The 22,730-nt window shown below is 43.6% G+C and overlaps 1 protein-coding gene across 19 annotated transcripts in view; it reads right to left on the bottom strand.

Moving 5' to 3' along the window:
• arhgef9a (Cdc42 guanine nucleotide exchange factor (GEF) 9a) overlaps positions 1-22,415 on the bottom strand; it is a 42,823-nt gene extending 20,408 nt beyond the window's left edge. For 2 of the 19 annotated variants that reach the window (XM_076739628.1, XM_076739630.1), the window contains exon 1: positions 2,180-2,608. In XM_076739628.1, coding sequence (XP_076595743.1) covers positions 2,180-2,188 — 9 coding nt within the window. In that variant the 5' untranslated portion in view covers positions 2,189-2,608. Of the gene's footprint in view, positions 1-351; positions 2,132-2,179; positions 2,913-16,661; positions 16,769-16,875; positions 17,003-17,827; positions 18,167-19,292; positions 20,990-22,264 lie in introns of those variants that run through there. The other 17 variants (XM_076739619.1, XM_076739618.1, XM_076739622.1 and 14 more) reach the window with 17 other exon arrangements.
• Between the last annotated feature and the right edge of the window lie 315 nt (positions 22,416-22,730).

The raw sequence follows: 22,730 nt of genomic DNA, 5'->3' as shown, positions 1-22,730 counted from the left end.
TGCCAATGCTCTCTGTTTCATGCTCAAGCACAGACATGAGGACTGACAAGCAAGTATGTAAGAATAGGAAGCCAATTCCCTCCCTTATATCATCTTTGCAGCACAACACATCAGCATTCACTGCACTGGCAGCTCCACTGCATTCCAACATCCTCCTCTATCTCTAGCCATAGCACATCTGCACCAAAGCACCTACAGCATCCCTGAACAAACACACACAGATGCACACACACACACACACACACACACACATACACACACGCATGCACGCACGTGCACACACACACACACACACGCACACACACACACACACACACACACATACACACACACACCATTAGCCAGCCTTACCATGTTTGTGGCATGTAACTGTTCAGAGAGTGTATGCATGGAGAAGTCCGGCTCATACAATCATGATAATTAAATCTCTTTTGGAAGCGGTTGAGGTGATGGTCCTCCGCAAGAGCTCAGCCTGCGTTGTCGAGTAACAAGGTGCTGTATTCCAGAAAGAGGCTTCTCTTTCCGACGCACTGAGTGAGTCTCGCGGTCCGTCCTCCCTGTGTCTGCCAACCCTGTTATGTAATACACTTATACCCTGAGTCTGGGAGCCAATCAAAGATGCTCTGCCTAAAACTGGTGAGAAATACACACACATCCTCACACACACTGCCGTCTCGCTCGCACACACCATCCGCACATTGACACTTCTGACTGCACAGCATTTAACAGAACTCTATTAGAAGGCACCTGGCCCGGAGGGATTGCAAATGTGTGAACACTCAGGATGTGTGCACGACTCAGATCCATAGAGGAACTACAGATACCACCCACCCAGGCCACCCTCACACACACATGCATCTTAACATGTTCACATGCTTACATGTGAACAAACATGTGTAAGTAGCACTGTGCTATCACTGCCAGCCAACTGAGCCATAATCACTGCAGTGCACAATGATGCTATGTGTACAGTCCTGTGGGGGTCCCTGTTAGGAAGGATGTTTTTGCATTATACCACAGTGATGAAAACACTGGCCCACATGCCACAGCATGTGATGGAGGTATCTCTGTTCATAATACATGGCCGCCAAAAAAAATTTTCTACACCTACAGTACAACATTTGCCACTTTACTAGACGCACAGAAAACACACAGCACTTAGCCATAAGCGTGAGAGAGCACATACAGTATCTTCAAAAAACTCTAGCCAGCCTGCCATCCCTATTAATAGGACTGTCATGGACGGCTCTGGGATAGGCTTTTAGCATATCTATTTCTGACATTCATTCAACATTCATGACACCTGCCTCCAATCCCTTATTAGATTATACCATTGCATGTAGAAAAAAAGGAAAGGGGCGTTTTTTATTTTCTATCTCCACCTGATATTCCTTTTCACTTGGAGAATAATTCATCTGGAAACAATATGCACATATTCTGTTTGTTTTTTTTATATTATTATATTTTTAATATATTTGTCACCGTTTAGTGACTGGGAGTAATAACGTGTGGGCTTCAGGATCAGGTGCCACACTGAAATATTGCAAACGGGAGAAAACTAAATATTGTGGGCTATGAAATGGGAGCTGAGTTTAGCTGCATCTAAAATGGGGGAAACCTGGAGTGACGAGGCCCTCCTTTATTAGGCCTAGCCCTGCCTGCTATTGGTTACTGTTCGGCAGAGATTACAATGATCCTCTAGAGGCTATGATCAGCAGCACAAACCTCTCACTTGCACGTCTATTTGCTACAAATATCACATTTGCTTCAGTGGAGAGATCACTGCTCAGCTATTAGCTGCCATATTGTGGATGTGGCTACAGTGGATCACAATACGAAAACAAGTCCTGACGCAGCAGTAGGCTGTTGTTAAATAAAGACCACTAGATTCATTTTTTCATCTGAAAATCGAATTAGTATAGACTAAAATGAATCCATGCGCATAATGCACAATATACAACATGAAGGAGAGAGGGGGATCGACGTGGGGAGGGGGGGACATGTTTATATGCGGGGGATATGAATTTCCAGTCACCACAGAAAAGGTAAGAGCATCACAGATCTGTATCCGCACAACTACGACCACCACCAGACAACACTAGCTATCACAAACGGTGAGAGGACACAAGACATAACGAAGGATTGGGGAGGGGGGTAACAGAAATACATTATGTTGTACCAACGTCATTCATTTCAACGCGTAGCCGGGATGGAGCGCCGGGTGTCCCCGCTCTCGACCAACGCGCACTGCCTTTCTCTCCTCTCCTGTGTGAAAGTGTGGTGCGCTGCGAACCGGGCCCCAAGCGCAGATCCATTAACGAGTACCGAGGATGAACATCAACAGCACGTTCACAAGCACCAGAACCGCGATCACCGAAAACACCGCGCAAGTCTGGACATCCAAGGCCATGGCGCAGCGCTGCGGGCCGATGCTGAGATGCGCTCTCAGGGACGGGCGGTATTCAGCTCTCCCGTCAAGACACGTAGCCTCAAAAGCGACCGAGAAATCCACCATTACAGTTAAGAAAGAAATGGAAAAAAGAGATGCCCCTACGCCTCTTCACACTACACGATGTAATTCATAAAGGCACGGGAAGAGATGCATCATCCTCACCATCATCATCGTCATCAGTCTGCACCGCGATTACTCCCCGCTAGTCAACACCTGCCGGTGTTTCGCCTCTTCCCCTAAACCGACCGACTCTCAGGCCAATAGATTCTCAAAGCAAACAAGAGAGAGGCTGTGCGCAGGCTGTTCGCAGCTGCCGAGCTGCCTTCCGGTGAGTGGGGACCGCAGAGAGATCGGCTGCGAGGCTGAGAGGCGGTCCTGTATTAATACTGATCAGCGCTCCGCTGCTAGACTACCGGCATCAGCCATCACCTACAGTCGGGGGAGGGGCACAGCCAGCCCCTCGCTGACTACATCGACCACAAAGGCCAGAATCATAACCTTATTCATCTCCCACCCCATCTAAAAATATCACCATGCCTTGGTGATTTATCATTTATCATTAACAGCCAGTGATGAGGGAGAATAAATGTCAGGATAATGGATGCACGTTGCTCAAAGTGATCACCATCTTATAATTTTATTGGCATATGTGTCAGCCTTTTCTGCCACTTTGGCTGTGGCCACGCGTCCATCAGATACAGTTTGCCCAGATGATCTGATAATCAACCACATTTACACTCTGCATTGCCCCTGGTGCACCACACAGACATCACTGACGGGAGCAGCAACCCCTTAAAGGTGCCATCCATGGCCATTCAAAAGTGTCTCTGCAGGAGCCAAAATGTTTAGTTCCTGTTTAATTTATTAATTAGTCTGTAGTCAAATTCACATTTTCATGATAGAAGTATGATGCAGCCAGGACATTTTCAGTGATGATCTGGTAGGACAGACAGGATGCGTGCCATACACTAATATATTCCTCATAAATGCTCTGTTTTAATATTGTTATTTTATATATTTTCGATGGTATTCCATCATTGTATTTTGTTTTGTTTCTTTTGGAAAGCCGTTTGTGCACTATTGCCAAGTGTTATGTCAATAAAATGCTGTTACTATTAATTCATAACCTGAAACCCATTTTTTTCCCCTCATGAATCATATTAAAGATCCCCTCCTGACATGTTTTTCAGATGTATAAAAATCACTATACCGTGACTCATAATGTGTTTCTGATATGTTTTTCGACATAAATACTTCTATTGTCCTAACAAAATCCTTATAAATTACTTCTACTTTTTTCTACCTTATTAAAAAATCCTGAATCTGTGATCATGCAAATATGTGTCGCTTCAAAAGTTGAACTGCTTCACAGGAAATTTCTCCTACTTCACTGAAAAGTCTATTCTCAGTGTTTATGCTCTGGAGGCTTCAAGTTTCCACATCACACTTGTGTAAGTTGAATATTGGACCAGGATTGGCTTACAAACTACATGTGATGTCTCAAATCATGCTCATAGGCCAACCTCTTTAAAACTGGATTTTCAGTGAGCCCAGAGAAATTTTCCACTTTCAGCAGATGAATGTGAAAACAGCCTTCGAGGCTAAAAGTCTGCACATACATAATTCTGCACAATGAAGCTCAAACATTCAACTGAAGAAACAATGCTAGTAAAGCAAAAAAAATTACCATTAGCCAGTATTTAGCTGGTGTTTGACTCACATAATGCTGCAGATGGGTTCTTATTCATTGTTTACACCCTGGCTCCCCGTTCATTATTATCTTACTCTCTCAACAAAGCCTAACACACGTGAAACCATTGCTCCGAGTCAGAGTTGAACCACAAACCTGAAACCTTAGCAGAAAAAGCACGCTAGCAAGTACTTCAACTTTAGCAGCTGAACCAAACATGCTAACCAACATTATTCAACCATTAACATTCCTCAACCATTTAAAACAAATTGGGAAGAAAGCGGCATTTATCTATAAAAGTACTAAAAACTACCACAGTTACCAACCAGCAGTGACTTAACTGGCCAACGTTTTTCCAGGTTTTCCAGGCCACATGGGTACCCTGAAAATGTCCAGGTTAAGTAGTATTAATTAACGCACAATAAATTCACAATGCAGGGATTAACAGGAATAAACAATACAAAAAGTTCTGGACGGCGGCTATGGGACCCACTGTAGGCTGCAAGGTGTTTCAAGCTTAATACCCGTCACCTGACAGCATCAAGTGGTTTATGCTGATGAAGCCCTAGAAATAAGGATAAGGTGGGAGTGTTTCATTAACCTACATTAACCTATACTAATCTGCCTGTTCTGTAATAACAGTGTTGAGCATAAAAAACTATGTTTTGCATACTTTGCATTAATTATTACACAGTAATTATGATACTATTTAATTTAAATATTCCTTCAATTTAGCATGACAATTCAACACATTTTTGGGACTTGTATAAAACAGATTAAAAAAAGAATGACTGCAATCAATACATTCGCGTATTAGAGTATTAGACCCTCTGTACTTGGAAATACCTTCACCTTTCAGACTCCCTGTTTGTAATGCAGGCTGTCCTTCAAACGTGTAATACACAGGCAGAGAAATGCATGACACATTGCAACTGGTTTGCGAGAGTTTTCCAACCTCATTTCCACCTTTGAGGTGCCCTTGAGCAACCCAGCTAATCTCAAACTGCACTAGTAGAGCTGCTCAGTGTCCCATAGATCAGTCTGTGGTTGCAGAGGCAACCTCCAGATGTGAACCTGTATAACTGTGTGAATGCGGAGCAGGATGCGTTGAGCCTCAGAAAACCTACTCTAAAGAAATAAAGGTACAAAAAACATGGCTGTAAGCTGAAACAAACACAGCTCAAAACTGAGAGGCGTTGTGTATCTGCAGTCCTCTAAACTAAACAAACACGACAGTAATTTGTGAACTCGGAAAAGATACTCAGAAGCACTGAGGTGTGCCCAACACTTATGGTGAATCTCATTTCCATGCCCTCAGGAAAAGTGATGTGCAGTAATCATGTGACGCCCTGGGCCCAGAAAGACATTATGACATAACAGCAGACAGCAGAGTAAGAATTTCCTGAGCGTCACCCCCTCCACCCACCCACAATTGTAACAACCAATATACTATTGGCGCAATACATTTTTAAAGGTCATGAATGAGCTGTATGAAGACGTTATTCCTTTGAATTAATCACACCAACTGAGATACGATGAAATAAACACACTGCAGTTACAGCTAGCTTGTTTAGCTTTTTACACTCAGGGCCAACATAAACGAGAGTAGTTGTGGGTTGATCTTTTGGCAAAAATATGACTGCTTGGAACACATTGCGTATATGGATGGATACCAGAGAAGTGGGTTTTGCTTCAGGAGTGTTCTGAGAAGTTTCTGTGGACGTTTCAACACATTTTCTTCTGCAATGAAAGTGTTGCTGGAATCCACTGAAACTGCTGTGAATTTGAGCAGACTACAGCTAACGTTACCCACGAAGGAGCAAACTACAAGCGCTTCATTTCCACCTTTTAAACCAACGGGAGGTGAGTGTTTGGTATTCAAAACATAATTTTTCAGTGCAGTATTCCTTTAAGGCCCAGTGTTGTGAGTGTTGTGAGTGACAGGATGGAACGGCTCCAGCTGATGCACGTGTTTGCCATTGGCATGCACGTCACTATTTTGGCCTCCGTGTTCACAGCAATACTTAAGGTGAACACTGTATTACACATGAGCGAATCCCAGCCTGCAGCGCTTCTCCTGGTGTCCGTGCCTCTCATTGCTGGCAGATTACAAAGGGAGCGCAACACGATCATGAATGAATTCATGCAGGCGAATCAGTTCAGTTCAGTCCCCACACTCCAAAATCAGTCACCGCCTAGTCAGCCATCCGACACACACGCAGACACAAAAACCCCTCTCCAAACACTGTCTTCACATTCAGCTGAGAGCTTTGGGATTGATCAAAAGATCTCAGAATAAGTTTAAAAGAATAACACCAAAGGAGTGCACTATATCAGTATTTTTAAAGCCATAAATAATTTCCAAGGCACTTTCTGCACATACATCCTGATAAAAGCTATGGCTCCTGAAAGCCAGGCTTTCAGTGAGTTGCAGAGAGCTGTACGAGGCATCACAGCTGAGATATGACAACCGTCCTCAAACAAGCTTTTTTTTTTTTTTTTTTTTTTTGCTCTGTGCTTGTGTGTGTGCATGTGTGTGTGAAACGCAGAGTGAGCAGATTACATAAGCCTGCCCTACCTCTGTGGGCTCCCTCTCCAATCTCCCTGACATTTAGACAACAAAGGTCACATCTGAAAGTCTAAATCTGCACAGACACCAATGCTAATATACTCATACATATACAAAAGAGAGGGAGAGTTTGTAAAATGGCTGCATATCTCCCACAGCGTAGAATCACATGTTAAACACAGCTGAACTTAAACTTACTGTACGTAAATACACAAGTACAGTTAATATGACTGGCATCACTTGTACTATTACAGTATAACTGGGGTTTAACGAATGCCAGGCCTATTCTGATAGCAATGTTGCTTCTGGGCTACTGGTAAATGGACTGCATGTATACAGCCTTATATAGTCTCACCCACCACTCACTCTCAACGAGTTGGACAATTTTTATGACAACAAAATTGAAAAGCTTCTGAAAAGTCTGAAAAATATTAAGAAGAATTTAAAAAGTAATGCAATCCAGCCATACAACATTAAAATCATGACCTCAAAATCTACTGTGTAGTTTTATAACAATTCAAAACAAAAGCAAACACAACCAGATTGTGACCAAACACAGTGTCTGAGACTGATGGAGCCCAGTTTGATGACAGGGACGACAGTACCGAGGTAATTCACAGCAGACCGACCAGGACTCAGGGAACAACGACAATACAGCTGGTGGGGACAAGAGAGGCGTGAAGCGTGAGAGAAGCAGGAGGAGGGCTGGTCATCAGTCGCAGAGATTTTCACATCTAATGAATTAAGGGTTCAGAGAAGAATAGGGCAAGCAGAGCAAAGGAGATCACTCCACCGTGTCATGGGTCTGTCTCAGATTGTCTATGCAATTGGCTATGTCCACTGTACCCTGAAGGGGAGGTGCCTCTGTAAATACCTTAGCCCACTCTACAGTCCTCAATGACCTCCTCACCTGATGTGCCCACCCCCCCCCCCAAAAAAAAAATCAAATTTTTTTTCATGTTAAAAACAAACTGACATATCAAAGTTCAGGTAAAGCTAATTTGAGGAGTGAGCAGCAGTGAGCAGCCTTCAAAGTTAGTCTTTCTATCATGAAATACCCCCGGACAGCGTTTCCTTGCTGAGCTGAGGCAGAGAGAAGGTAATACAACGCTGGCATTTGGTATTAAAATTTGGTATTTGATTTGCTAAATTCAGACTGCTTACGTCTCATCAACTTTAGCTTTACTTTGCAAATGTTACACTGAAATTGCTTTAAGAAGGGATGTCGTTGCAGTCAGTATGGAAGTGAAAACTATATTCTAATCAACTTGCAGAGAAACTTAATTTTGGCACTTTGTATTTGAAATTGCAGCACTTCTGTCACTTTCCTAAGCATGCAAACAGATTAGGGTCAGAAAAAGTGAGTTTTGTGGTTGTATTTATCACCAGGGTCTAATATAATGTCTGTACCCACTGCACCAAACTGATAGTCAATCTCATGATCTAACAGTTCACCCTCACTTGTGAAAATGACCCTGAACCCCTTCCAGAGAAGCAGCTGCTCACTCTGCACTTGATTGGGACATCATTCCTCATGAGAGAACTACTCCAGTGCACATCGGATAGCGCAGTCCAATTAAACCAGTGGGAGAAGATCATCTGCAAATAGCAGAGGTCATCAAACTGGACTCTCTCCAGACCTCAAGTGTGCTCCAATATCCTGTCAGTGAATATCACAAACAGATGTGAGTACAAAGCACATCCTCAACACCTTCCTTGAACAAAGTTGATGCAATGCTGCCAGTGCTGGTGTAATTATACTATTGCCGCAGAGCAATAATTCCAAATTCATGTCTCAGGGCAATATCTACTCATAATAGTTAGTAGTATCCTGGTAGGAGGTAGGCAGGAAGCTCTGCTACTTCAGGGAGTGGCCGTTTGCTCCAATATTGGCATCATCCATCACTGACCCACTGACAGCCATATGAGGAACAATGTTTGCACCTCTCACATTCAGATGAAAGAGTGTCAAAATATTCTAGACCCTCCCTGTTGTTAAGCATTAGATTAAGTCCAGCAACAGTCAGAAGTGCATGAATCAGACTAGAATCAAACTAGAAGTTTCATTCATGACATTCATCTCTTTCTGCTGATTTTCTTTGAAATAGTTCAGTCTCTCCCTGAATAACACTAGACATCTCAGTGTGAGCAAATGAATCTGTTCGTGGTCAGTCGGTATTTGGCTAATGGGAGGCGAAGCCCACCACGCCCATTTCCCCTTCAGTCTGCTCCAGTTCTTTTGTTCCCCTCCCATCCCCACGACAACCACACTGACTTCCTGCTTCCTCCCAGGCCTTCTAGCCACAAAGCGTCCTAAAAATAAATTGCTGGACTTTTCCTGGACACAGTTTTGTCACCATTGTTCAGACATCAGCTGTTTATTCGTTCAGCTCAACTTGGCTGTTGGTGTAAAGGCAGTGAGTCAGAACATAGTGAATTTTAAGAAATAGTAAGAGATAGATGAGATAGAAGGGCTACAGTATGTCATGTCAAGTATCCATATCAATATTCTCCATGAGCAATAATGTGAACTCAACTATTGCCTTATTTTACTTACTATATTGTTTACTTATGTATCATATCTTGATTTTTTAACTAATGCTTCTTACTATTGCAGTATCCTCTGCTGCTGTCGCTCTGTAAATTTCCCCATTATCTTACTTTATGTTATCTGAAGTAGGGTGGTGAAATTAGGGTTAAAAACATCAAGTGATATCACAGCATTGCTCGACCTAACAACCTCAGGAGAAAACTTGCAACTCATTGATGGCATGACCATGGGACCAGTAAAACTGAATTACTATTTAATGATAAACCAGTACTACATCTGTGTATTCTGGAGACTGTAAAACAAGATGAATCTGCCCTGCGACTGTGTTCTTTATGTCAGCCCCCAGTGAGTCTGCAGAACGTTGTGAAGCTGTAGCAGGGAAATAGAAGGCATGAAGTCTTTGTATAAACACTGCCAGAATTTAGGGTATATAAAGTCTCCTGTGGAATAAAAACAGGCGTTTGAAGACGAACTTGCAGAGGAGAAACATAAAATATGAAACTAATTGAATACACTTCTCACCTGTTTTCCCTACTTCTGTGACAGGAACTCATTACTATGCTACTTTGATAATTGTTTTATTTGCTTAGGGAAAGTAGGTTGACTGTGGCATTAATAGCTGTAAGCATACAACACTGAGAACTCCACCCAAACGCTCTCCCCCTGTACCTCTATTAAAAATACATATTATATTGGAACCACGGGGAAGAAGGGTCAGTGTTTGCTGTCAGTGCATATTTGACTTAACTTATCCCCATCAAGTGCTATGCTAAAAGTTAAATGAACAGTGGGACATTGTGGCATACATGCACGCTTGTGTGTACAAGGGGTCATGTGCAGGACTATTTTTTGGCTGGATAAACACTGTAACTTCTCCGAGTCTCAAGGTCAAGTCACTGCATCCACCCAAGAATTAGGAGTTATAAGAGGTATAATAGGAGATGTTAACCAAGAGCTTTATAGGTGCTAGTGAGCGGATGTTATCATTCAAATAGAGCCACGCTAGCTGCTTGCAGTGTTTGTGCTAAGTTAAGCTAGGCACCTGCTGGCTGTAGCTTCATCTTCATCTTACAGTGGTATATGTCTTCTCATCTAACTCTCAGCAAGAAAGCCAATAAGTGTATTTTCCCAAATGTCGATCTATTAAAAAATAAGAGAGATGAGGACAGTGTGTATTCTTTATATGCCATTACATTATTGTGTTGTATTACATTATATCTTATTTATACTTTAATTGCAATTTATTTCATGTGCATTACCTATTCACCAGTACTGATATGAGTTCATCAACATTTTCTATTTATTCTTGTCTGCCCAGTGTGCTTAACTTCATTTGCACACATGTTGACTCCATTACATATCCATCAAGACAGGGCCTAAATTGAGAGGAAAATGGATTAAATTATAAAAAATTCTTGACATTTTCAAACTGAAATCCCTGAAGCTCTCCACTCTTCAGTAAAGGTGTAGTAAGTCTGAAATTTCTGTAAAATTTCCCATGGAGGGGAAACAGTGCCTCTGCTAAAAAACACTGTAACAAGCTCCCCAAAGACAGGATTGTAGCTTCTCACAAACTGCAACAAAAAGGAAGCATTAAGGAACACTGTTGAAAATACAGACTGTTATTTATTTATGCTTCTGTTCACCATCGGCACCATTGTGTACTTAAATAAAGCCCAAAGATTGGTCATTTGAGAGCCCAGCTGTGGGGTGAGGGATAAAATCGAATGACCCATGCTAGGATTTGGTTGGTTGACTAAGCCTACATTGCTTTAGTGTGCTTTTACTGTGCTGTCTGTGCACTGAGTGTGTTCGCTAGTGTCATCATTCATCAGAGCACTGTCAGCCACCTGCAGCCCAAAACACTGGGTGGTAAGAGCCGTAGTGCCTGCCCATCCATTCCAAGTTTTCTGCCTGCCACATTTGCATACAATGCTTGTTGCATATTTGTCCTGTGTTTCTTTGGGAGCAGATTATTATGTGTTTACGTTATTGCAACATTGTTGGTGAGGCTCGTCACATCATCTGAGAGACTGTGGAAGGCTGTGGTGTGCAATAAACAGCTTACTCACCTACTCTAATCAACCGTCATGCCCACGACTAAGTGCCGTACATGTGTAACTCACTCACTATAAAGAGGAGATGAGCAGGGATCTGAGAAGCTACAGCTCCACCTATCCTCTGAGCTAAAATGATTTTACATTCTTACTGCTTCCACGCCACAACTGTTCAAAAGCAGAACATCGGATTGAAATGCAAAACTCTGCAGTGAAACGATACTTGGGTGCAGGGTTGTTCTGGAATTCTGTGTTTCTCAGCACCTCACTTCCTGTTGATAGGTCAATTCCTACGATCAAAGACTTCACAGACTGTCCAGTAAAACATTCACTAACAAGCTTGCCATCTAAAATACATGACTGCACACAGGCATGGGTGCACATACAGACTTACACACTCTCACATTTACACACACAACAGGTTACAGGAAGCAGGTGTTTTCACATGCCAGGAGGGAGGAAGGGGACGGAGAAAATGGGGGGGAAGGTGAGGGAGCGAAAACTTGATCTGAGGAGAGGAGAAAACAGAGATGGAAGTGACGGAGGGAGGGATGATGAGCTCTGAGGTCAAGAAGAGAGGGAGGTGGAAGGAGAGGGGGAATGAGGAACAAGTACATGGAGCGAGGGGGTTGCATAATACGTGTATGTGATGGAGGGTTTTCTCTGACACCGCATGTGGTGTAGCAGGGAGCCAGGGAGGTCAGAGGCAGAAAGTTAAGCTAAATAATGTACACAAGAAGTGGCAGCTGCCAGAAAAATCCAGCCCATCTTTCACAGAGGCCTGCAGGATACATTCTAACTAGCAGAACACTGTACAGGCACTTAGCTTCTGTCTCATTATTTTAGGACAGGAACAAAGTGACCACAGTTGGAGCTATGTATGCTATTCAAGGTACAAATACTCATCTCAAGTGTGTGTGTGTGTGTGTGTGTGTGTGTGTGTGTGTGTGTGTGTATATATATATATATATATAGAGAGAGAGAGAGAGAGAGATATCACAGCACTTGTCTAGTTTTATAGTTCTTATAGTTTATAGTCATAAAATACAGATCTTAAAAGTCATTACTAGTTATTGCCCACTTGAAGGATCATTGTCAATGTCTTAAATAGGAAAAGGTACTCAAACAATCTTTCAGTAAGTGTTGTAAAAGTGCTGGGAAGGAGAAATGTGTCTTAATAATAATTTCATCAGTGTGTTGCCTTTACTTGCTCCTCCAGCTGAATGGTGCTAATTGGCAATATTTTTGGATAATGTAAAGATGGGTGTTTCTTTCATTGTAGAAGCATCAGAAAATTATGAACACACACATTATTTGTGGGAAATTTCCACAGAAGGAAAACTGAGTTGGCACACAGTTTTAGAGACAGACAATTTATGCAAAACATACATGATCCCCAAGACAACAGCCGGCAGATATTAGCCTGTATGTTGACAAAGCAGCTAAATGCAAACCCCTAATCAGGTGTAAATAATGTATTGGCACTTTGGATGAGTGTAAATACAATGAACGTTAAAAGTGTAATATGCACATAAACATTTCGGTGAAAGACAAGTGTAACACATCTTAGCCTGTGGGCTGTCTGCTCTAAGATGGTGCTGTCAGATAATAAGGGATCATCATATTACCAAACACAATGTGACATTCTTCTGTGTTGACTTAAGACCAGAAAAAGTCTTTACCCTAATATAAACCTGTCAGACATGAAAATAGACACTGTGTTATATAAACACTAGAAGCTGATGACTGTGGTTAAAATCACCTAAGCAGCCTGGGAAAAATGTCACAAATGACACAAGTGATGCTGGATAACAAGAACTGCAGTGCTCTCGGCCTTAAATAGTCTCATAACAAAAATCACTGCATGTTGTGACATTACTGAAACCATCCATCAATATATTCCAACTGTCCTACTTTGGCAGCAGCACAACATAGTTGGGGTGATGATGGAAGGATACAAATACTGTCCCTGATGAGGTAGAACACAGAATATGCTGCAAGAGAGCACCAACACAAATCTGTACATGCACAGGCATGCATGATCTGACAAAATACAGATGCTGAGATACTGTAAAACAGGATACACCACTGTGTAAAAGAATTAACACACAGCACTGCTCCTCCAGTCCCCGGGAACATGCAGCCATCTGAAATAAAAGTGGAAAAGGCTTTTGTAGGGAGCAAAGGAAACCCTCTCAACAGTTACATAAGAGAAAAGGCCCTGAGCCTAGCTGTCTGTTTCTCTTAACACACACACACATACACACCACGTAAGAATGGAGTTGCACGCCTATGCATACAACAACAACAACAACACACACACACACCAGACACCTGACAGGTAGAAACCCATTCTTTGGAAGAAACAGCCTAGGGAGGCTCTGACACAACTACCTGCTCAGATTCAGTCAGCAGCACAACTATTTATCAGAGCCCAGTGCATCCTACAAAAGAGTATTAGCTGGTGGCTGCAGTAAGTCACAGCGGATACGCGCCTGTACCTTGGCAGGAGAATGATGTTGAATGAACACTGATAAAAGATTCTAGGTCGCCTGTGGCTCAGAGTGCAGACTGTACATACATGCAGTTATTTGAGGAAGACCTATTCCCGTGGTTTGTCTCACAGGGCTCTAAAATAAAGCCCAGGGTGAAGCACATTCACAGTGTGCTTGACAGAGATATCACTAGCCAGTGCTATTCATTCCTCACCAAATAATGAGGTCGTCAATGCAATGACTCATACACCCTGACAGATGAATTCTGAATATATCAGGAGCGCATGTGAAGTATGTGTATGTGTGTGTGTCATAGCGTTGTGAAGAGGGTGTATCATAGGGGCTGAGGCCTATGAGGCAGAGCCAAACAGAAACTATGTGTATGTGGTTAAATTAACATACGAGCACGGTTGTTCCCCACATGGGCGTAAAAGTGTGCACATAAGTAGTTGGTCAACTCAATTTGTCCTTTTTCGTCACTGCCCTTCCAAACTAGCCAATGCCTGCGTTCATAATAAATAGATAGCATTGCATAATATGATTATGACCAGACAGACCTAGGTTAGCCCAAACTTAATCATATAAGATTTCTGTTGAAACTCTTAATCTGCGTGAAGTCCTTAATAAGACAGTCCCGCCTTTCTGACAAGTTGTCAGCAGAGCTTCGGGCACAGCATTAGTAACACACAGGAAACTGTCCTCTCATCTGCATAGGAATTAACAAAGACTGCCATTGCTACATGTTTGTTAGAGGAGAGGAGAGGAGAGGAGAGCAGAGGAGAGGAGAGGAGAGGAGAGGAGAGGAGAACAGAGCAGAGGAGAGGAGAGCAGAGGAGAGGAGAGGAGAGCAGAGGAGAGGGCAGTGACTGGGGGAGAAATTCATTTAAATGAAAGGGAGAAGAGAGGCGTCAGCATTAGCAGTTAATCCACTGCAGTGAGAATGCTTTCACTCTGCCTGCGGCCTCTGGGCTCCAGTAGTCATCCTAACAGGAAGACTGTAAGACACACTGCACTGTATCACAAACATCAGGTCCAATCCTGACACGAGATCCATACCAAATAAACAATGCATGAATCACCAGAAATAAGACAGCAGTACACAGATTTAATGCTGAAGCATCATCCATCCATACTGCTGTGTTGCTATCTTATGATGTTACGTCACATTGTGCATATACAGTATGTATCTACATACACATATATATGTATAGACACATATATGCATATATATGTGTGTATGTATGTGTATATCATATGCTACCTCCATCCTCAAGATGCAGCCATGATTCCCAGCATTTGAGTCCGGTACATATAAAGTGCACACAAGACATTTGTGTTGTGAATCCGTGATCTGTACTCCGGGGATGGCCACAACGCAAAAGTGCACATACAAAGGGAGCATCTCTCTTCCCCCCTCTGTTTCTCTCCCACCCCTTTTTCTCTCTCTCACCCACACATTTTCTCTATTTAGCTCATACTTAAAAAGGCTGCCTAAAGATAGAAGCAAGAAGATGAACACGAGCCAGCGAGTTTCATGGCAACAACGTGCAGTGGCTCACAAACACTATTTAGACCAGCTAGAAAAAGTTATAATCAAAGCCTAAATGCAGTAGTATCACCTCCTCAAAGACACGGTTTACAAAATTTCTATGCAAAGACGTGCCAGGTCTGAAAGCCGGGGGCTCATAATTCAACAGTTGAGTCGACAGCGCATCTCATGAAAATGGACTATTTACTGTACTACAAACGTTGTGGTAATCCTCTCTGACTCCTTGTAAATACTTTGAATTGAAGTTTATCGTAGTAAAGCTCTGCCCACATGGCATTACAACACTGTGTACACTCATTCTCAAAATACATTCAACATGTAGTTCTTGTATATTTTATACTGAATCCTAATGAATACGTATTTGTAATTCTGAATTAAATGTGCTTTGAAACATATTTTCATTCAATGAAGCAGAGATTCAAATGAGTACGATCAAATAATAAGTTAAATAGTGTCTAGCTGTATGCATTGCAGTTCTGTAGGTACAGATGTTGGACACAGCCCCAGAAATGTTCACTACGCCGTCAGGATGTTTCAGAGAAACTCTGCATCTCCTTCCACTAGAATCCCCCCGAGGCCACTTGCACATCAAAGCACCGATTCTGAAATGCCTGGTTTCACTTCCTGAGTAGTATTACTCCGACGTACTCTGAAGCTAATTTTACACAACTGACAAAGACACGTTACACTTCTCTGAGATTCATGCACCACCAGGTATATGAAAACGGTTTAATGTCATTCCTTTGTCTGCCGTGAAATTCACTCCATTTGTCTGCATGTGCTCTCGTCAGATTAAAAACATATCTGATATGTTGGGTGCCCCGATTCAGGATGAGTAATGGCCTAAGAGTAGTGGATGACATTAATCCACATGGCCACCATCTTCACGGATCAGTTCCTTCATTATCTGATGAAACATTGACCGGTGCTCTGTCATCTCCATATTACCAGTATCAGTGAGAGGTTATTTATCAGTCACACTCCTTCTCCATTATACATCCTATTATCTCATCTACATCTGCTCACATATGCGACAGGTGAACAAACTCAGTGTGATGTAGAAGTGTGTGTGTGTGTGTGTGTGTGTGTGTGTGTGTGTGTGTGTGCAGAGCCACTTAAAATCTAATATATGGTCGTCACAGTGTTTTGTTATAAGTCTGGTATAAATCACAATATTATTTTTATTCATCTCTAAAGATCTTGAAAGCCTTGGAGAACGAAGAATGAGAATTAAGCCGTGACTAGAACAATCTGTATTTATGTCCGTGTCTGTTTATGAAGGTATGTGTTCAACTCACAACATTGACCTGCAGTGGTTCTGAACCAGGTCTTAACAGCCTCCTCCTCCTGCAGCTACCAGTGCCCCCAGACCGCAGACGCACCGATGATGACGACTGGCCCATGGCTGGGGGACAGACAAGCAGACAGACGGGCAAACAGACGATCAATTTAACAAACATACATCAATCAACAGTCTGCATATCAATGAAGAATAAAAATATGCAATGGTACCTGACTGAGGCAGGAGCAGCGCCAAGGCAGTGAGAGTGCTGGGGGGCAACGGCAGGGAGCGGCACCGCTGGAGAGATACCCTGAGTGGGGGCTCTAGCGGTGACACACCAGGGGGGCGAGACAAGGCCTAGAGGGTACTGAATAGTTAGGGCATCTCCTATATTCCATACAGAGTTGCTTCAATGCACACACTCACACACATAAGGTTGAATGCACACATTTCCCTGCCCTTCACGTTCAAAAAAAAATCTTCCTTACTGCCTCGTCCCCCTTTTTTTGCAGAGAATTAAAGTATTTCACATTCAGCAAGTCTATTCTGGTGCATTGGTCGCTGTGCATGCCCCGAAGCAAACCAGAGAGACTATACATCATGCCAACCGGGCGGTCTCTCAGGTTAAAATGAAGTGACTCTGAGTTAGGGCAACAAGAGGTAGAGCTTATGGGAGCGATGAGGCAGAAAATTGGCCACAGAGAAAGACTGAGAGTGAGGGAGAGAGAGAATGAGAAGCCACAAAGAAAGGAAGGGAAAGAAAGGGCAAGAGAGAGAAACAGAAAGAGAGGGGGAGGTGAGGGAAAAGCAGCATCCAGAAATACAGGCCTCTATAAATGGGGCAGAGCGTGCATGCATTGTTGCAGCTAACAGTGAGTGGTGTATAAACACTGGGTTAGTACTGGGCTGCCCTTCAAGGTCTGTAGTATATGTTTGATTCATTATGGCTTAGGCTATATTTATCAGTGAGTTGGTGGAGACTACTAGTGTGACTCTGCCCTCCTTTCATTTTTTCAACACCAGGATGTGATATATTTATATCTTCTGCAAACAAGTACATTTAAACTGAGCATAATTGTGTATCTGGATATTCACGGGACTGCTTATTTGTCATTTTTAGCCCAATGTTTACTTTAAGTGAAATTATGCCTGAATGGATGTGTTTGTCATTTGACTTCTTACTCTGTGGTGCAGCTCCGTGGACTGCGTCTCCCTAGTAACACTGGTCTCTATGACAGAGCAAGGCCTGGAACGGGTAACCATCCTTCTCTGCCCCGGAGAGGGTTGCACGGTGGGAGTGTGCCTGCGTCTTCGTCGGCATAGTGAGCCAACCTCACTATAATGGCTGTAGAGATCTCGGTCGGCGTTGGGCCTCCACAGGTCCAGGACAGCTGAGGCCGGGCGAGGACGAGGCCGCAGAGGCTTGTGAAGTACAGAGGTCTTCTCTGTGCTAGAGTGGGGCATGGCTGGGCACGGCTGTCTTACACCGCAGCCTGTCTGGCTGGCAATCTGCTCACACAGCTGTGATTGGCACAGATACTCAGCAGTTTGGCCCAGATAAAGGTGCAACAATGCATTTCTTGTGTTGGGAATCAGGAGGAATGTCTCTATGGATTCAGCAGAATACACCTCATAATTTGTTTTAAAAGATTCTACTATGAGCTCATTTTCCTAAATGAAACGCGTCAGTAGCTAGCCACAAGTGCCAAGACTGCCCCTTAATGGCAGTTACGTTTTAGAGAAGAAACAAACAATAGACACGTGTATTTAATATACAAACAGGTGGTGATTGGGGAGGAGGATTTTCCTAGAATCATCATTTCTCCTATATTATTGCAGGACTGCGTATTAACACCGTCCCCAAAACACAGATTCCCACAACCCTTGCCCTTGTATAAGAAGTCCCTATGAAAGTGTGCTGAGTATTGAGATGTCACATCTCATTCTGTCATTAGGAGTTGGGGCTAACATGTCCTGACTCGTTGGTGTGACTAGAAGGGAGATGACTAATGCCTCCACTGGAGTGAGAAGGGAAGGGTGTCGTCGTGAAGCGCAGACGTCACAGAGCTCGAGGGCTACCGCAGTCACACAAGGCCAGCTTTGTGGGAAATAGGGCTTCCTTGCATGCTACACTTTCCTTGCAAAGCAGGAAAGGACAAACTCCTCTAATATGTGTTGACCACCACGGTAATTACTGACTGTTTCCTCCTCTCTCCAACAGATGGGGCAAAAGGACAACTGTGGAGTGGGTGCCCAAGTCATGTCCTCACAGGCTGGTGTCTTGAATGTTTTTGTTTCTCCCTGACAGTTAATGTACCACACCTAGGGCTTACGCCACGGGGAAATGAGTAGCAGCTCTGGTACCATTTACATTCTAGTTTGCTGTTGATGACTTTAAGAAGCAAGAAAATGGCCATGGTTAAAACAGTTACATAAATGATATACTGAGCTGTAATTACATGATGCATGCCTTTGGCAATGTTAATGATGTGGAAAAAGCCTGCAATGGAATGAGGTTACGGCATAAATGCGAGACACATTATACAAGAAAATGCAAAAAAATAAAAATAAATCTTTAACAAATGCATTTATTAAAATCCAGTGGCTGGTAATTAACACAGCTCATTTTGTATTTAAAGTCACATACCTTAAATATTTCCTCTGTGGAATCTGACGGTGGTATGCTATTGGCTGTGCTCTCTTTATCACCCTGTTGTGATTGGACATTGACTTCCTGTATCTGGTGGGAGTCAGGTGGAGCATCCCTGGAATCCTGCTCATTTCCTGTCTGTCCCGTTACTTTTTCCCCTTGACAGAGACAGTTTAATGGATCCCTTTCAACCTCTGCTTCTGCTTTAGTCTCTGTGTTTGGGCCTGGCTGCGGAGTATGATTTTCAACTATGGCTGTGGACCTGTGATTAGCCTCTCTGTCTATGTGTTCGTCTGTGCCGTCAGAACCCTCAAGGCCATTGACAGCTCGAGATCCTGGGCATGCCCTAAAGGCTTTCAGGACCACTTTTGGGGATCGTCCACCTGTCACAGGTGCTGAAGCCTCGCTGTCAGAGTTTCTGGAGTGTGAGGATTTAGCGGTCACTGGTGATGATGGAATAGGTGGAGTTTTTGAAAGTCCATCACTGTGGAGTGTCAGGGACACACTGTGAATGTTATCCACTGTGCGCTGTGGGGCCCGAGGGGAGCTCACCTGAGTCCTCTCTCCCTCTGGAGGAGAAAAGGAGTGTGATGTTGTCCGCCATTTTCTGGCTGTCTCTGCTACACTGTTGAAAAACTTGAACAGACCACCAAAGTGCCCCTTGGTGTCAGTGTGTTTCGGGGGCGGTGGCTGGAAGTCTCTGACACTCTCGAAATCTACAGAACCGTAGTCTGAGTCCATAGTCTTGTCCAAAGAGTGCAGCTCAGAGTCAAAGCTCCTCTCTGAGTAGGCAGGATTGGCCTTCCCCAAAAGGGAAATCCTCCTCAGGTAACTCCACACATCTTTGTGCCTCCTTCCTCTACGCTGGTGGGTGCTCGGGCTACCTTTCATGCTTGGCTCTTCACAGCCTGCAGCGGTTTTGTTACAGTTGGTTGAATTGTTGTGGCTTCTTTTAGTATAGCAAACTCTTTCTGGTGGTTTACAACCGTTCTGAGTCACAGCCTCTCCTATTACAGTGGGCTGGTGGCCATCTATAGGAGCCGTGAGGTCAATGTCTTCGAACGAGCAGTCAAATTCTGCTGTGTAGCCAGCATACGAGTGCCTCTTGCCACGGTGTCTAAGTGTGCCCCTGCTGGACTGCTGAGGAGTGCCAATGTCGCGGCAGAAAGATTCCTCATCCACCAAAGAACTGCTGAACTTGGCAGTGGACAGTTTCCCTGTCTTCCCTCTAAACACAGAGGGGGATTTAAGCTTTTTGAAAGAGCGAACTTTGTCAGCAAACGAGAGTTTAGGGATGGAAGCCTCTCCGGGCAGAATCATGGAGTGGGGTCTGCGCTCCAGCTCTGAGACAGCTCTTTTTCGGTTCAAGATCTTCCAGATGCCTCCTGTGGCACGAGGCCTCCGGTTGACCTCCTGTCTGTCCTTGACAGGGGTCTGTGGTGAGGCAGCCTGGGTCTCCCCCTGCCCCTCTTCAGGCCCTGGCCCAGTCTCCTGAATATAAACACTGCTGGTCTCATTCTCCACATCCAGAGAAACATTAAACACTCGATTGACAAACCCATTAGGGTTGTTGCTTTCAGGGGCAGGGTTGTCTGTCTGTTCCATCCTCTCTCATTCTACAGTGTCAGCTATCAGCTCCGGTGGACATCATGTCTCAGGCTTCTCTCTCTCTCTCTCTCTCTCTCTCAAAATACCTGGAGGAACAAAACCACATTTTTATTCAGGAGTTTGACATTAAACTGACGGACGATCTTTTCACATCATGCTTATTCTGTCCTAACTTGCTCAGAACGTATGCCACAAATGCAAAACACATCATGTTAAATATTCTCAGCGGAGGATCAGCTGCATTTTATGCACACAAGAGGTCATTCAGCGTGCGAGAATGATAGCAGTACCACTTAAACACTAAAACACAGTGAACGCATTAGAGGTCTTATTTCGCGATGCTCAGACAAGGGCTTTTGTACCATGAGTCAACAGTCACAAACACCCTCCGCCCCCCATGTTTGATCCACATTATCCAAAGTAATTATTTGAGACACAGTCCCCCATCCACCATTTAATCCAGGAGGCTGTGTTGTCATGGAAACACACTACGGAGATGTCTGGTTATTTCAGGCCTGCTCCGGCTGTGACATCATCATAGCTCAGATAAACTCCTTCTGAGGAGGAAGATGCTGGGCAAGTGCTACACATGTTAATCATCCCCATTTCATAATCCCTTTAATGTATGGAAGCCTCTTGTGTAATTGGGGCCTCCAGCATCGCATCTTTGTTGTCACATGAGATCATCATCGTGTGTTTCTTTAAAGCTGGCCTTTTCACAGGATGCCACAATTTAATTTGTAAGCCTTCTTCTGATAAGCCTTTCAAGAACACGATCAATCCGAAAATGTAAAAATCTCTAAAATTACAAGCAGTGTCTAATCACACAAGTCCGAACATCCTCAATACAAAACGTGACGTCTTGTTAAATGTTACGAGACGAACGTCCGTAATATCCAGTTATTGAGATGCTGATGGAGTTAATGTCTTATAAAGGCCGGCAATGTAGCTATTAAAACAGAGCAAAAGAAAACAGTGTTTGCTGGTTTGGCCTCCATACACAGTTAGAAAACTTCAGGTAACTGAACAGGCAACTCGGCGTCTGTCTCAACTAAAACTGATGATTTATAGTCGCTGGCTAACAGTGGGAGCTTATGTTGGGCTGGGCGTCTTAAAGTTATGTCTCTTTTTAAATATGGCGTCAATAAAATTGACATTAACGGTGCACTGATTTCATGTTCGCGCTTTAGTTAAGCGCTGCTTTTAACGTCTCTTCAAACAGTTAAGTGAGCCGAATTTATCGTGGAAAGTGAAACTTGTGACCGACTCCTGAAACTTTCACGGCAAGTTATACCCGCGAAAAACAAACCGGAACGCCATCTCCTCGCAACACTGAAGTTTTTGCCGCTAAAGCTGCGAACTTACCCCAAGAAGAAGCGCCCCCGGTTAAAAGGGCATCGCCGCCGCTGTCCTAAAAACCCACAGAAAACACCGGCTGAACGTGTCCTGCCTACTTTCAGGCTTAACTTATATCCATGAGGAAGGCTGCAGTTATGTGGCGGACAGCGACTCCCTCGTGAATGTCGTGTGTTTGGCTCTTGCCGTCTTCACGCGCAGAGAAACTCCCTGAGTTTGGGACAGACCGGTGAACTCTTGCCCTGTCAGCTCCTGCAGACGCCGACTCTCTGATTTGTGATAAAGCTCTCACGCAGACAGAGCAGCACACACACACACACACACACACACACACACACACACACACACACACACACACACAGAAACACATAAACTCTATCATTATTTTTTTCAGAGTTGTATTAAATAAGTTTTATGTATAAGGTATATATTTTAGGATTATTAACCTTTGGATGTTTATTGAGCTTTTAA

The sequence above is a fragment of the Chaetodon auriga genome, chromosome 9, assembly GCF_051107435.1.
Source record: "Chaetodon auriga isolate fChaAug3 chromosome 9, fChaAug3.hap1, whole genome shotgun sequence".
NCBI lineage: Eukaryota > Metazoa > Chordata > Actinopteri > Chaetodontiformes > Chaetodontidae > Chaetodon > Chaetodon auriga.
The sequence above is the reverse complement of the archived record's forward strand: the minus strand, read 5'-3'. Positions and strand labels throughout refer to the sequence as shown.